Source organism: Pseudophryne corroboree, chromosome 1 (genome assembly GCF_028390025.1).
Source record: "Pseudophryne corroboree isolate aPseCor3 chromosome 1, aPseCor3.hap2, whole genome shotgun sequence".
Classification (NCBI taxonomy): domain Eukaryota; kingdom Metazoa; phylum Chordata; class Amphibia; order Anura; family Myobatrachidae; genus Pseudophryne; species Pseudophryne corroboree.
In genome coordinates, this window is record NC_086444.1 from 1,226,736,248 (window position 1) to 1,226,752,502 (window position 16,255).

A 16,255-nucleotide genomic window follows, 5' to 3' on the forward strand; every position below is an offset into this window, starting at 1 on the left:
GCATTGCCTGCCCCTAACCCTCTCCTTGCTCCCCCCCAGTACTGCCCCAGCTGCTATCTACCCTTAACCCCTCCCAACCCCCAGCATTGCCTGCCCCTAACCCTCTCCTTGCCCCCCCCAGTACTGCCCCAGCTGCTAACTACCCTTATCCCCTCCCAACCCCCAGCATTGCCTGCCCCTAACCCTCTCCTTGCCCCCCCCCAGTACTGCCCCAGCTGCTAACTACCCTTATCCCCTCCCTACCCCCAGCATTGCCTGCCCCTAACCCTCTCCTTGCTCCCCCCCCCAGTACTGCCCCAGTTGCTATCTACCCTTATCCCCTCCCTACCCCCAGCATTGCCTGCCCCTAACCCTCTCCTTGCTCCCCCCCAGTACTGCCCCAGCTGCTATCTACCCTTATCCCCTCCCAACCCCCAGCATTGCCTGCCCCTAACCCTCTCCTTGCTCCCCCAGTACTGCCCCAGCTGCTATCTACCCTTATCCCCTCCCAACCCCAAGCATTGCCTGCCCCTAACCCTCTCCTTGCCCCCCCCCCAGTACTGCCCCAGCTGCTATCTACCCTTATCCCCTCCCAACCCCCAGCATTGCCTGCCCCTAACCCTCTCCTTGCTCCCCCCCCAGTACTGCCCCAGCTGCTATCTACCCTTATCCCCTCCCTACCCCCAGCATTGCCTGCCCCTAACCCTCTCCTTGCTCCCCCCCCAGTACTGCCCCAGCTGCTATCTACCCTTATCCCCTCCCAACCCCCAGCATTGCCTGCCCCTAACCCTCTCCTTGCTCCCCCAGTACTGCCCCAGCTGCTATCTACCCTTATCCCCTCCCAACCCCAAGCATTGCCTGCCCCTAACCCTCTCCTTGCCCCCCCAGTACTGCCCCAGCTGCTATCTACCCTTATCCCCTCCCAACCCCCAGCATTGCCTGCCCCTAACCCTCTCCTTGCCCCCCCCCAGTACTGCCCCAGCTGCTATCTACCCTTATCCCCTCCCAACCCCCAGCATTGCCTGCCCCTAACCCTCTCCTTGCTCCCCCCCCAGTACTGCCCCAGCTGCTATCTACCCTTATCCCCTCCCAACCCCCAGCATTGCCTGCCCCTAACCCTCTCCTTGCCCCCCCAGTACTGCCCCAGCTGCTATCTACCCTTATCCCCCTCCCTACCCCCAGCATTGCCTGCCCCTAACCCTCTCCTTGCTCCCCCCCCAGTACTGCCCCAGCTGCTATCTACCCTTATCCCCTCCCAACCCCCAGCATTGCCTGCCCCTAACCCTCTCCTTGCCCCCCCCCAGTACTGCCCCAGCTGCTAACTACCCTTATCCCCTCCCTACCCCCAGCATTGCCTGCCCCTAACCCTCTCCTTGCTCCCCCCCCTGTACTGCCCCAGCTGCTATCTACCCTTATCCCCTCCCTACCCCCAGCATTGCCTGCCCCTAACCCTCTCCTTGCTCCCCCCCAGTACTGCCCCAGCTGCTATCTACCCTTATCCCCTCCCAACCCCCAGCATTGCCTGCCCCTAACCCTCTCCTTGCTCCCCCAGTACTGCCCCAGCTGCTATCTACCCTTATCCCCTCCCAACCCCAAGCATTGCCTGCCCCTAACCCTCTCCTTGCCCCCCCCCAGTACTGCCCCAGCTGCTATCTACCCTTATCCCCTCCCAACCCCCAGCATTGCCTGCCCCTAACCCTCTCCTTGCCCCCCCCCCCCAGTACTGTCCCAGCTGCTATCTACCCTTATCCCCTCCCAACCCCCAGCATTGCCTGCCCCTAACCCTCTCCTTGCTCCCCCCCCAGTACTGCCCCAGCTGCTATCTACCCTTATCCCCTCCCAACCCCCAGCATTGCCTGCCCCTAACCCTCTCCTTGCCCCCCCAGTACTGCCCCAGCTGCTATCTACCCTTATCCCCTCCCTACCCCCAGCATTGCCTGCCCCTAACCCTCTCCTTGCTCCCCCCCCAGTACTGCCCCAGCTGCTATCTACCCTTATCCCCCTCCCTACCCCCAGCATTGCCTGCCCCTAACCCTCTCCTTGCTCCCCCCCAGTACTGCCCCAGCTGCTATCTACCCTTATCCCCTCCCAACCCCAAGCATTGCCTGCCCCTAACCCTCTCCTTGCCCCCCCCCCAGTACTGCCCCAGCTGCTATCTACCCTTATCCCCTCCCAACCCCCAGCATTGCCTGCCCCTAACCCTCTCCTTGCCCCCCCCCAGTACTGCCCCGGCTGCTATCTACCCTTATCCCCTCCCAACCCCCAGCATTGCCTGCCCCTAACCCTCTCCTTGCTCCCCCCCAGTACTGCCCCAGCTGCTATCTACCCTTATCCCCTCCCAACCCCCAGCATTGCCTGCCCCTAACCCTCTCCTTGCCCCCCCAGTACTGCCCCAGCTGCTATCTACCCTTATCCCCCTCCCTACCCCCAGCATTGCCTGCCCCTAACCCTCTCCTTGCTCCCCCCCCCCAGTACTGCCCCAGCTGCTATCTACCCTTATCCCCTCCTAACCCCCAGCATTGCCTGCCCCTAACCCTCTCCTTGCCCCCCCCCAGTACTGCCCCAGCTGCTATCTACCCTTATCCCCTCCCAACCCCCAGCATTGCCTGCCCCTAACCCTCTCCTTGCCCCCCCCAGTACTGCCCCAGCTGCTATCTACCCTTATCCCCTCCCAACCCCCAGCATTGCCTGCCCCTAACCCTCTCCTTGCTCCCCCAGTACTGCCCCAGCTGCAATCTACCCTTATCCCCTCCCTACCCCCAGCTCTGCATACCCATAACACTCTCCTTGCCCCCCCCCCCAGTACTGCCCCAGCTGCTATCTACCCTTATCCCCTCCCAACCCCCAGCATTGCCTGCCCCTAACCCTCTCCTTGCTCCCCCAGTACTGCCCCAGCTGCAATCCACCCTTATCCCCTCCCTACCCCCAGCTCCGCATACCCATAACCCTCTCTTGCCCCCAGTACTGCCCCAAATGCTGTATACACTTATCCTCTCCCTACCCCCAGCATTGCCTGTCATTAGCCACCTATTTGCCCCATTATTGTCCCAGCTGCTTTCTACTCTTATCCCCTTCCTATTCCCAGCACTGCCTGCACCTAACCTCTCTTGCCTCAAAGTACTGCCCCAGCTGATATCTATACTTATCCCCCCTTCCTACCCTAACGACCACATGCCCTTACCACCTCTATCCCCCCCTTCCCCAACTGCTCCCTGCCTAAACCACCAGCTCAGCCCCAACTACGCGTGTGACTTCTCATGTGTAAGGCATATGGGGTGGCCTGATGCTATATGGGGAACTCGAAAGCATAATTTATGTGATGAGACCCAGAAAGAGTAGAGAAGGACCCCACTTTTCGAAAGTGAGGGGTCCCTGGGACCCACAATTTTTTTCGCTGACCGCGATCACTGAACACAGTACAATATACGCAGCACAATACCTGACAAGAACCCCCTGTGCAGTGTATCCGCACAAACAGGGAATTCAAGAGGTATGTCGTGACTAGAAATCACAGAGAAAAATACACACTGAGTATATCTTGTGAAATACCTATATTGAATGATAAACCTGATGCACTTAGCCCCCTCAGGTTGTAGAATATACGGATAGTAATCTGAGTGAGATACATGAAATGGAGGTCACACAGCAGCTATATGCACACACATAGTCACAATGTACAATGCAGAAATTATGACATGCAATAAAACTGCACTGGACTAGCAATACAGAGTAGTACTAAGTATAGCTATACACTCAATAGATATAACAATGCACAGTAAAGACTGGATGTATATCACAGGGTACTTGTACTATATAACCCTGACAAAATGCACTCTCTCTTAACTAACACTGTCAACGGACATGTAGAATACTTAAGTGTCCTGTAAAATGCACAGCGCTGACATCCAGGCGGCTTTACAGAGGAGGATTTGCCCAAACAGTCCCAGGATCAGCTCAGCTTGTCCTAATGGCGCCCAAACGCTGACAGGGAGTGAGGGAGAGAGAGATATGCAGCTCCAGGGCGGGAACATTTACTCTAAATGGCGCGCTGGGGGAGGGGCTACAGGTCAAAGCCTTATCCCCCTGCTGGACTTCACCACCGGGTACTGGGCGCTTATATAAACGGTTTATGAGAGAAAACCAACCTGTGCCCCTGCCCTGGTGGTCTAGTGGGGTCCCTGTACTGCCACACTGTCCACGCCAGCGAGCGCGGCCCGCCTCCCACCGGCCGCGCGGGATCGCGATTTACAGCGGGTTTCGCAGTGGGGACCCACTTACCTCCTCCCTGAGTGCAGCCACGCGATCCAGAAGAACAGCGGTGGTGTGTGTGACTTACTGGAAGAAAACCTGAGCCTCCGCTGTAAGGACCCGGCAACCAGGGCGCGGGAGTATACAGCGCCGCTGGGAGAGGTGATGGAGCTGCAGCAGGAGATGTCTGACTGACATCTAACACAGTCAGTGCCTCTGCTGCAGCCCTTGAAGTCTTCATTTTTCTTTAAAAAGCTTCTTCCCAGGGCTGCTGGAGCAGCCCCCTGTTGTATGCCTGCTTACTGCATGGCACCAACTACAAAACTGAGGTCCTGTGCACGGAGGCGGGGTTATAGAGGAGGCGGTGCTATGCATTCTGGGAACAGTCAAAGCTTTGAGCCTGTCGGTGCCTCAGATCAAGATCCTACTCTACACCCCAATGTCATTCCCTGTGGAGCCCAGTGTACCCCGCAGCAGAAAGAAAAATATCTGCTGCTTTGAAGGTCCCAATGAGCACAGTGGCCTCCATCATCTGTAAATGGAAGAAGTTCGGAACCACGAGGACTCTTCCTAGAGCTGGCTAGCCAGCCAAACTGAGCGATCGGGGGAGAAGGGCCCTAGTCAGGAAGTGACCAAGAACCAGATGGTCACTCTGTCAGAGCTACAGCATTCCTCTGTGGAGAGAGGAGAACCTTCCAGAAGGACAACCATATCTGCAACAATCCACCAATCAAGCCTGCATGGTAGAGTGGCCAGACAGAAGCCACTCCTTAGATAAAAAGCACATGGCAGCCCGCCTGGAGTTTGCTAAAATGCACCTGAAGGACTTTCAGACCATGAGAAACAAAATTCTCTGGTATGATAAGACAAAGATTGAACTCTTTGATGTGAATGCCAGGCGTCACGTTTGGAGGAAACCAGGCACCGCTCATCACCAGGCCAATACCATCCCTACAGTGAAGCATGGTGGTGGCAGCATCATGCTGTGGGGATGTTTTTCAGCGGCAGGAACTGGGACACTAGTCAGGATAGAGGGAAAGATGAATGCAGCAATGTACAGAGACTTCCTGGATGAAAACCTGCTCCAGAGCGCTCTTGACCTCAGACTGGGGCGACGGTTCATCTTTCAGCAGGACAACGACCCTAAGCACACAGCCAAGATGTCAAAGCAGTGGCTTCAGGACAACTCTGTGAATGTCCTTGAGTGGCCCAGCCAGAGCCCAGACTTGAATCCGATTGAACATCTCTGGAGAGATCTAATAATGGCTGTGCACCAACGCTTCCCATCCAACCTGATGGAGCTTGAGAGTGCTGCAAAGAGGAATGGGCGAAACTGCCCAAAGATGGGTGTGCCAAGCTTGTGGCATCATGTTCAAAAAGACTTGAGGCTGTAATTGCTGCCAAAGGTGCATCAACAAAGTACTGAGCAAAGGCTGTGAATACTTATGTACATGTGATTTCTTAGTTTTGTAATTTAAATAAATTTGCAACAATCTCAAAAAAAAACTTTTCACGTTGTCATTATGGGGCATTGTGTGTAGAATTTTGAGGGAAAAAATGATTTTATTCAATTGTAGAATAAGGCTGTAACATAACAAAATGTGGAAAAAGTGAAGCGCTGTGAATACTTTCCGGATGCACTGTATATCCGGCCTTATATCCCAGCAGCTCACCCCACAGGGAATGTACCGGGCTATGGGAGGACATAGAAACAGGGATAACTGCGTGTAACACACAGTCGCTGGGGGAACAGATGGACTAGCCCGGAACAACCTGATAATGACGACTCAACAGATAAACAAGAACTCCCCCCGGGGGTAATTAGCCGGTGACGAATGTACAATCCCAGAGATGTGTTCTGCACACTTATCACAGGAGAGAGAATGCCTGAGAATACACACACACATTATATATACATGCACACACACACATTATATATACATACACACACACACACACACACACACACACACATTATATATACATGCACACACACACATTATATATACATGCACACACACATTATATATACACGGACGAGTCACATTATTATGACCACCAGGTAATGGTAGAGTAGCCGCCGTGTGCGGCACGGACAGCCGCTAGGCGGCTGATCTGTCATGTTAGAGACACGTCTGGTAGCCCCAGGTCATTGTGACGGTGAGCTGCTCCACTGTAATGTGTCGGTCGGCCCTCACGCACCTCTGTAGCCGATGTTCACCTCTCACATCACTGGCACGTGGCGCTCCGCAGCTTCCACGTCTGTTATTGGCAGTGGTGCCATTTGTCCAGTCACGATACACCTTCACCGCAGCAGCACGCGGACAGGTTACACACTGCGCTGTGTCAGACATACGGCCGCCCTTGCCCGATAATCAGCCATTTTTGCAACTAGTGATGTGGGCGCAGACGGCCTGTCACACATCTTATATATCCACCAAGCCAGCGCACGACGCGTGACGTACTTCATGGGCTACACGCAGCCGACGTCACATGTAGGAGGTAGTCAAAATAATGTGACTCGACCGTATATATTTATACACATACAAATATATAAACATATATGACGCCGCATATTACTGCATCCATCGCACAGTGACTTTGACCAATACTACAGCAACCCCTAAACAGGATAACTGGACACTCTGGGCTCTGGGGTGAGGCCTAGTGACACGGGACGCTCTGGGGTGAGGCCTAGTGACACGGGATGCTCTGGGGTGAGGCCTAGTGACACGGGACGCTCCGGGATCTGGGGTGAGGCCTATTGACACGGGACGCTCTGGGGTGAGGCCTATTGACACGGGACGCTTCGGGATCTGGGGTGAGGCCTAGTGATACGGGACGCTCTGGGCTCTGGGGTGAGGCCTATTGACACGGGATGTTCTGGGCTCCTGGGTGAGGCCTAGTGACACGTGATGCTCCGGGCTCTGGGGTGAGGCCTATTGACACGTGATGCTCCGGGCTCTGGGGTGAGACCTAGTGACACCGGACGCTCCAGGCTCTGGGGTGAGGCCTAGTGACACCGGACGCTCCGGGCTCTGGGGTGAGGCCTAGTCACACGGGATGCTCCGGGCTCTGGGGTGAGGCCTATTGACACGTGATGCTCCGGGCTCTGGGGTGAGGCCTAGTGATACCGGACGCTCCAGGCTCTGGGGTGAGGCCTAGTGACACCGGACGCTCCGGGCTCTGGGGTGAGGCCTAGTGACACTGGACGCTCCAGGCTCTGGGGTGAGGCCTAGTGACGTGGGACGCTCCAGGCTCTGGGGTGAGGCCTAGTGACACGGGACGCTCCGGGCTCTGGAGGTGAGGCCTAGTGACACGGGATGCTCCGGGCTCTGGGGTGAGGCCTAGTGACACAGGGAGCTACGGGCTGAGGCCTAGAGACACGTGATGCGTCGGGCTCTGGGCTGAGGCCTAGTAACATGGGACACTCCAGGCTCTGGGGTGAGGCCTAGTGACACTCCAGGCTCTGGGGTGAGGCCTAGTGACACTCCAGGCTCTGGAGTGAGGCCTAGTGACACTCCAGGCTCTGGGGTGAGGCCTAGTGACACTCCAGGCTCTGGGGTGAGGCCTAGTGACACAGGACTCTCCAGGCTCTGGGGTGAGGCCTAGTGACACAGGACTCTCCAGGCTCAGCGGAGTGCACCGGGCGTGATTCACCTTGGCTCAGTCTGATTGCTGTGTAGTCTGAAAGGACACAAAGCAGAATCACCAGGCTAACGCTCAGGATGTCTGCAGTGGGACCACCACTCTCCCAGTGGCTGCACTGCTGAGACAGCACAGTGCCCACGGTGGTTCCCAGCCAGATGCATCACGCTGGCACTTGGTGGATGGGGTACAGTTCTCCACCAGAGGAGATGGTGTGTGTCAGCGGTGGGCTGATGAGTGGTAGCAGCCGGTTCCGGCCACAGGGCACCTGCACGATGGCACAGACCGCACCACCCTAGTTATGGCTGATTCCGTGTCGCACGCAAAATCAACCACAGCCCGTCTGCGAGTTTATGAAAAGGCCCCTACAGGCTCTCCCTGCTGTACACCCATATTATATATACAGTTATAAGTAAGACATGGTAAGTGTCATGCAAATATAGGTACTTACAGATGTTTTAAAGGTGTTATATAGAAGTAATATAACACACATACATTATATACAGTGATATATATAGGGATAACAGGACACACAGACATTATATACAGTGATATATAGGGGTAACAGGACACACAGACATTATATACAGTGATATATAGGGGTAACGGGACACACATACATTATATACAGTGATATATATAGGGGTAACAGGACACACAGACATTATATACAGTGATATATAGGGGTAACAGGACACACAGACATTATATACAGTGATATATAGGGGTAACGGGACACAGACATTATATACAGTGATCTATAGGTGGTATCAGGATACACAGACATTATATACAGTGATATATAGGGGTAACGGGACACACAGACATTAAATACAGTGATATATAGGGGTAACGGGACACACAGACATTATATTCAGTGATATATAGGGGTAACGGGACACACAGACATTATATACAGTGATATATAGGGGTAATGGGACACACAGACATTATATACAGTGATATATAGGGGTAACAGGACACACAGACATTATATACAGTGATATATAGGGGTAACGGGACACAGACATTATATACAGTGATCTATAGGTGGTATCAGGATACACAGACATTATATACAGTGATATATAGGGGTAACGGGACACACAGACATTAAATACAGTGATATATAGGGGTAACGGGACACACAGACATTATATTCAGTGATATATAGGGGTAACGGGACACACAGACATTATATACAGTGATATATAGGGGTAATGGGACACACAGACATTATATACAGTGTTATATAGGGGTAACGGGACACACAGACATTATATACAGTGATATATATAAGGGTAACAGGACACACATACATTATATACAGTGATATATAGGGGTAACGGGACACACATACATTATATACAGTGATATATAGGGGTAACGGGACACAGACATTATATACAGTGATATATAGGGGTAACAGGACACACATACATTATATACAGTGATATATAGGGGTAACGGGACACACAGACATTATATACAGTGATCTATAGGGGTAATAGTATATACAGACATTATATACAGTGATATATAGGGGTAGTAGTATATACAGACATTATATACAGTGATATATAGGGGTAGTTGTATATACAGACATTATATACAGTGATATATAGGGGTAATAGTATATACAGACATTATATACAGTGATATATAGGGGTAGTAGTATATACAGACATTATATACAGTGACACATATATAAGTGATACAATGTATCTCACCCCCGGCCGGCTCCCCGCCTCCCCCGGAGACTCTGCGCTTCCAGCCGCCTCCTCCATGTCTGTGTCCGGCTGAAGATCGTCCCAACAGCGCCTGCGCCCTCCCGGCTCCCAGCAGCCCGGCTCAGCCTCTCTCTCTCCCGCCTCAGCCTGCAGCCGCCCCCGGCAGCCTGTTACTAGGGACGCGGCCCCGAGCGGGAACGGAGGAGGGAGAGCAGCGACACCTGGCGGATTCTCACCATACCGCAACGTGCGACACCTGGCGGCTACTACCCGCATTGCCACATGCGACACCTGGCGGATACTCACCATACCGCAACATGCGACACCTGGCTGATACTCACCATACCGCAACGTGCGACACCTGGCTGATACTCACCATACCGCAACGTGCGACACCTGGCTGATACTCACCATACCGCAACGTGCGACACCTGGCTGATACTCACCATACCGCAACGTGCGACACCTGGCTGATACTCACCATACCGCAACGTGCGACACCTGGCTGATACTCACCATACCGCAACGTGCGACACCTGGCTGATACTCACCATACCGCAACGTGCGACACCTGGCTGATACTCACCATACCGCAACGTGCGACACCTGGCTGATACTCACCATACCGCAACGTGCGACACCTGCTGATACTCACCATACCGCAACGTGCGACACCTGCTGATACTCACCATACCGCAACGTGCGACACCTGCTGATACTCACCATACCGCAACGTGCGACACCTGGCTGATACTCACCATACCGCAACGTGCGACACCTGGCTGATACTCACCATACCGCAACGTGCGACACCTGGCGGATACTCACCATACCGCAACGTGCGACACCTGGCGGATACTCACCATACCGCAATGTGCGGCACCTGGCGGATTCTCACCATACCGCAACATGCGACACCTGGCTGATACTCACCATACCGCAACGTGCGGCACCTAGCGGATTCTCACCATACCGCAACGTGCGACACCTGGCGGATACTCACCATACCGCAACGTGCGGCAGCTGGCGGATACTCACCATACCGCAACGTGCGACACCTGCTGATACTCACCATACCGCAACGTGCGGCACCTTGCGGATACTCCCCATACTGCAACGTGCGACACCTGGCGGATACTCCCCATACCGCAACGTGCGACACCTAGCGGATACTCCCCATACCGCAACGTGCGATACCTGGCGGACACTCACTATACCGCAATGTGCGACACCTGGCGGATACTCCCCATACCACAACGTGCGACACCTGGCGGATTCTCACCATAACGCAACGTGCGACACCTGGCCGATACTCACCTTACCGCAACGTGCGACACCTGGCGGATACTCACCATACCGCAACGTGCGGCACCTGGCGGATTCTCACCATACCGCAACGTGCGGCACCTGGCGGATTCTCACCATACTGCAACGTGCGACACCTGGCGGATACTCACCTTACCGCAACGTGCGACACCTGCTGGACACTCAGCATACCGCAACGTGCGACACCTGGCGGATACTCCCCATACCGCAACGTGCGACACCTGGCGGATTCTCACCATACCGCAACGTGCGACACCTAGCGAATACTCACCATACCGCAACGTGCGACACCTGGCTGATACTCACCATACCGCAACGTGCGACACCTGGCTGATACTCACCATACCGCAACGTGCGACACCTGGCGGATACTCACCATACCGCAACGTGCGACACCTGGCGGATACTCACCATACCGCAACGTGCGGCACCTGGCGGATTCTCACCATACCGCAACGTGCGACACCTGGCTGATACTCACCATACCGCAACGTGCGGCACCTAGCGGATTCTCACCATACCGCAACGTGCGACACCTGGCGGATACTCACCATACCGCAACGTGCGGCAGCTGGCGGATACTCACCATACCGCAACGTGCGGCAGCTGGCGGATACTCACCATACCGCAACGTGCGACACCTGGCGGATACTCACCATACTGCAACGTGCGACACCTGCTGATACTCACCATACCGCAACGTGCGGCACCTTGCGGATACTCCCCATACCGCAACGTGCGACACCTAGCGGATACTCCCCATACCGCAACGTGCGACACCTAGCGGATACTCCCCATACCGCAACGTGCGATACCTGGCGGACACTCACTATACCGCAATGTGCGACACCTGGCGGATACTCCCCATACCACAACGTGCGACACCTGGCGGATTCTCACCATAACGCAACGTGCGACACCTGGCCGATACTCACCATACCGCAACGTGCGACACCTGGCCGATACTCACCATACCGCAACGTGCGACACCTGGCGGATACTCACCTTACCGCAACGTGCGACACCTGGCGGATACTCACCATACCGCAACGTGCGGCACCTGGCGGATTCTCACCATACCGCAACGTGCGGCACCTGGCGGATTCTCACCATACTGCAACGTGCGACACCTGGCGGATACTCACCTTACCGCAACGTGCGACACCTGCTGGACACTCAGCATACCGAAACGTGCGACACCTGGCGGATACTCCCCATACCGCAACGTGCGACACCTGGCGGATACTCACCATACCGCAACGTGCGACACCTGGCGGATACTCACCATACCGCAACGTGCGGCACCTGGCGGATTCTCACCATACCGCAACGTGCGACACCTGGCTGATACTCACCATACCGCAACGTGCGGCACCTAGCGGATTCTCACCATACCGCAACGTGCGACACCTGGCGGATACTCACCATACCGCAACGTGCGGCAGCTGGCGGATACTCACCATACCGCAACGTGCGACACCTGGCGGATACTCACCATACTGCAACGTGCGACACCTGCTGATACTCACCATACTGCAACGTGCGACACCTGCTGGACACTCAGCATACCGCAACGTGCGACACCTGGCGGATACTCCCCATACCGCAACGTGCGACACCTGGCGGATTCTCACCATACCGCAACGTGCGACACCTAGCGGATACTCACCATACCGCAACGTGCGACACCTAGTGGATACTTACCATACTGCAACGTGCGGCACCTGGCGGATACTCACCATACCGCAACGTGCGGCACCTGGCGGATACTCACCATACCGGAACGGGCGACACCTGGCGGATACTCACCATACCGCAACGTGTGACACCTGGCGGATACTCCCCATACTGCAACGTGCGACACCTGGCGGATACTCACCTTACCGCAACGTGCGACACCTGGCGGATACTCCCCATACCGCAACTTGCGACACCTGGCGGATACTCACCATACTGCAACGTGCGACACCTGGTGGATACTCACCTTGCCACAACGTGCGACACCTGGCGGATACTCACCATACCGCAACGTGCGGAACCTGGCGGATTCTCACCATACCGCAACGTGCGACACCTGGCGGATACTCCCCATACCGCAACGTGCGACACCTAGCGGATACTCCCCATACCGCAACGTGCGTACCTGCGGACACTCACTATACCGCAATGTGCGACACCTGGCGGATACTCCCCATACCACAACTTGCGACACCTGGCGGATTCTCACCATAACGCAACGTGCGACACCTGGCCGATACTCACCATACCGCAACGTGCGACACCTGGCGGATACTCACCATACCGCAACGTGCGACACCTGGCGGATACTCACCTTACCGCAACGTGCAACACCTGGCGGATTCTCACCATACCGCAACGTGCGGTACCTGGCGGATACTCACCTTACGGCAACGTGCGACACCTGCTGGACACTCACCATACTGCAACGTGCTACACCTGGCGGATTCTCACCATACCGCAACGTGCGACACCTGGTGGTTACTCACCTTACTGCAACGTGCGACACCTGCTGGATACTCACCATACAGCAACGTGCGACACCTGGCGGATACTCACCATACCGCAACGAGGGACACCTGGCGGATACTCACCATACCGCAACGTGGGACACCTGTCGGATACTCACCATACCGCAACGTGCGACACCTGGTGGATACTCACCATACTGCAACTTGCGACACCTGCTGATACTCACCATACCGCAACGTGCGACACCTAGCGGATACTCCCCATACCGCAACTTGCGACACCTGGTGGACACTTACTATACCGCAATGTGCGACACCTGGCGGATACTCCCCATACCGCAACGTGCAACATCTGGCCGATACTCACCATACTGCAACGTGCAACACCTGGCGGATACTCACCATACCGCAACGTGCAACACCTGGCGGATACTCACCTTACCGCAACGTGCGACACCTGGCGGATACTTCTCATACCGCAACGTGCGACACCTGGCAGATACTCCCCATACTGCAACGTGCGACACCTGGCGGATTCTCATCATACCGCAACGTGCGGCACATGGCGATTCTCAACAAACCGCAACATGCGGCACCTGGCGGATTCTCACCATACCGCAACGTGCGGCACCTGGCGTATACCCACCTTACCGCAATGAGCGACACCTGGCGGATACTCACCATACCGCAATGAGCGACACCTGGCGGATACTCACCATACCGCAATGAGCGACACCTGGCGGATTCTCACCATACCGCAACGTGCGTCACCTGGCGGATTCTCACCATACCGCAACATGCAGCACCTGGGCCTAGGATCTTATTCAGGTTGGATTCATTATGCGATCCAACCCGCAGTTTCCCGATGGCCGGGAAACTGCCCCTGTGATCCCAGGCAGAGGTGTTCGGGGGAGGGTCGGGGCAAGGGTGGCCTGCATTGGCGGACACAGGGGCATGTCGAAGCCAAGTACTGCATCGCAAGACGCAGTTTTCTTGGTCTCGCAAGCCGCCCTATGACAGCAAGCCTGGATAAGCTGTGGTCGCTATGTTCAACCAGATCTGCAATCGCATTGCAGTATACAGATTGCAAATGCATATCACCTCCTGCCTCCATACCACCTCCTGCCGCCATACCACCTCCTGCCTCCATACCACCTCCTGGCTTCATACCACCTCCTGCCTCCATACCACCTCCTGCCTCCATACCACCTCCTGCCTCCATACCACCTCCTTCCTGCATACCACCTCCTGCCTCCATACCATCTCCTCCCAGCATTCCACCTCCTGCCTCCATACCACCTCCTGCCTCCATACCACCTCCTTCCTGCATACCACCTCCTGCATCCATACCACCTCCTCCCTGCATATCACCTCCTTCCTGCATACCACCTCCTGCCTCCATACCACCTCCTGGCTCCATACCACCTCCTCCCTGCATACCACCTCCTTCCTGCATACCACCTCCTGCCTCCATCCTGCATACCACCTCCTGCCTCCATACCACCTCCTGCCTCCATACCACCTCCTCCCTGCATACCACCTCCTCCCTGCATACCACCTCCTGCCTCCATACCACCTCCTCCCTGCATACCACCTCCTCCCTGCATACCACCTCCTGCCTCCATACAACCTCCTTCCTGCATACCATCTCCTGCCTCCGTACAACCTACTGGTTCCATACCACCTCCTCCCTGCATAAAACCTCCTGCCTCCATACCACCTCCTCCCTGCATACCACGTCCTTCCTCCATACCACCTCCTCCCTGCATACCACCTCCTGCCTCCATACCACCTCCTCCCTGCATACCACCTCCTGCCTCCATACCACTTCCCCCCTGCATACCACCTCCCCCCTGCATACCACCTCCTCACTGCATACCACCTCCTGCCTCCATACCACCCCCTCTCTGCATACCACCTCCTGCCTCCATAGCACCTCCTCCCTGCATACCACCTCCCACCTGCACACCACCTCCCCCCTGCATAGCACCTCCCCCTTGCATACCACCTCCTTCCTGCATACCACTTCCTGCCTGCATACCACCTCCTTCCTGCATACCACCTCCTGCCTCCATACCACCCCCTCTCTGCATACCACCTCCTGCCTCCATAGCACCTCCTGGCTCCAAACCACCTCCTCCCTGCTTACCACCTACTACCTCCATACCACCTCCTCCCTGCATACCACCTCCTGCCTCCATACCACCTCCTCCCAGCATACCACCTCCTTCGTGCATACCACCTCCTGCCTCCATACCACCCCCTCTCTGCATACCACCTCCTGCCTCCATACCACCTCCTCCCTGCATACCACCTCCTGCCTCCATACCACCTCCTCCCTGCATACCACCTCCCCCCTGCATACCACCTCCTTTCTGCATACCACCTCCTGCCTCCATACCACCCCCTCTCTGCATACCACCTCCTTCCTGCATACCACCTCCTGCCTCCATACCACCTCCTCCCTGCACACCACCTACCCCCTGCATACCACCCTCTCCCTGCACACCACCCCCTCCCTGCATACCACCTCCTCCCTGCACACCACCCCCTCCCTGCACACCACCCCCTCCCTGCATACCACCTCCTCCCTGTATACCACCTCCTCCCTGCATACCACCTCCCCCACATACCATCCTCTCCCTGTATACCACCTCCTCCTTGTATACCACCTCCTCCCTGAATACCACCTCCCCCCACATACCACCTCCTCCCTGTATACCACCTCCTCCCTGCATACCACCTCCCCCCACATACCACCCTCTCCCTGCATACCACCTCCTTCCTGTATACCACCTCCTGCCTCCATACCACCTCCTTCCTGTATACCACCTC

General features: G+C 55.7%; 1 protein-coding gene across 3 annotated transcripts in view; it reads right to left on the reverse strand.

Moving 5' to 3' along the window:
* ALMS1 (ALMS1 centrosome and basal body associated protein) overlaps window positions 1–9,879 on the reverse strand; it is a 108,533-nt gene extending 98,654 nt beyond the window's left edge. For 2 of the 3 annotated variants that reach the window (XM_063925378.1, XM_063925377.1), the window contains exon 1: window positions 9,606–9,879. In XM_063925378.1, coding sequence (XP_063781448.1) covers window positions 9,606–9,662 — 57 coding nt within the window. In that variant the 5' untranslated portion in view covers window positions 9,663–9,879. The remainder of the gene's footprint in view (window positions 1–9,605) is intronic. The other variant, XM_063925375.1, reaches the window with a different exon arrangement.
* Between the last annotated feature and the right edge of the window lie 6,376 nt (window positions 9,880–16,255).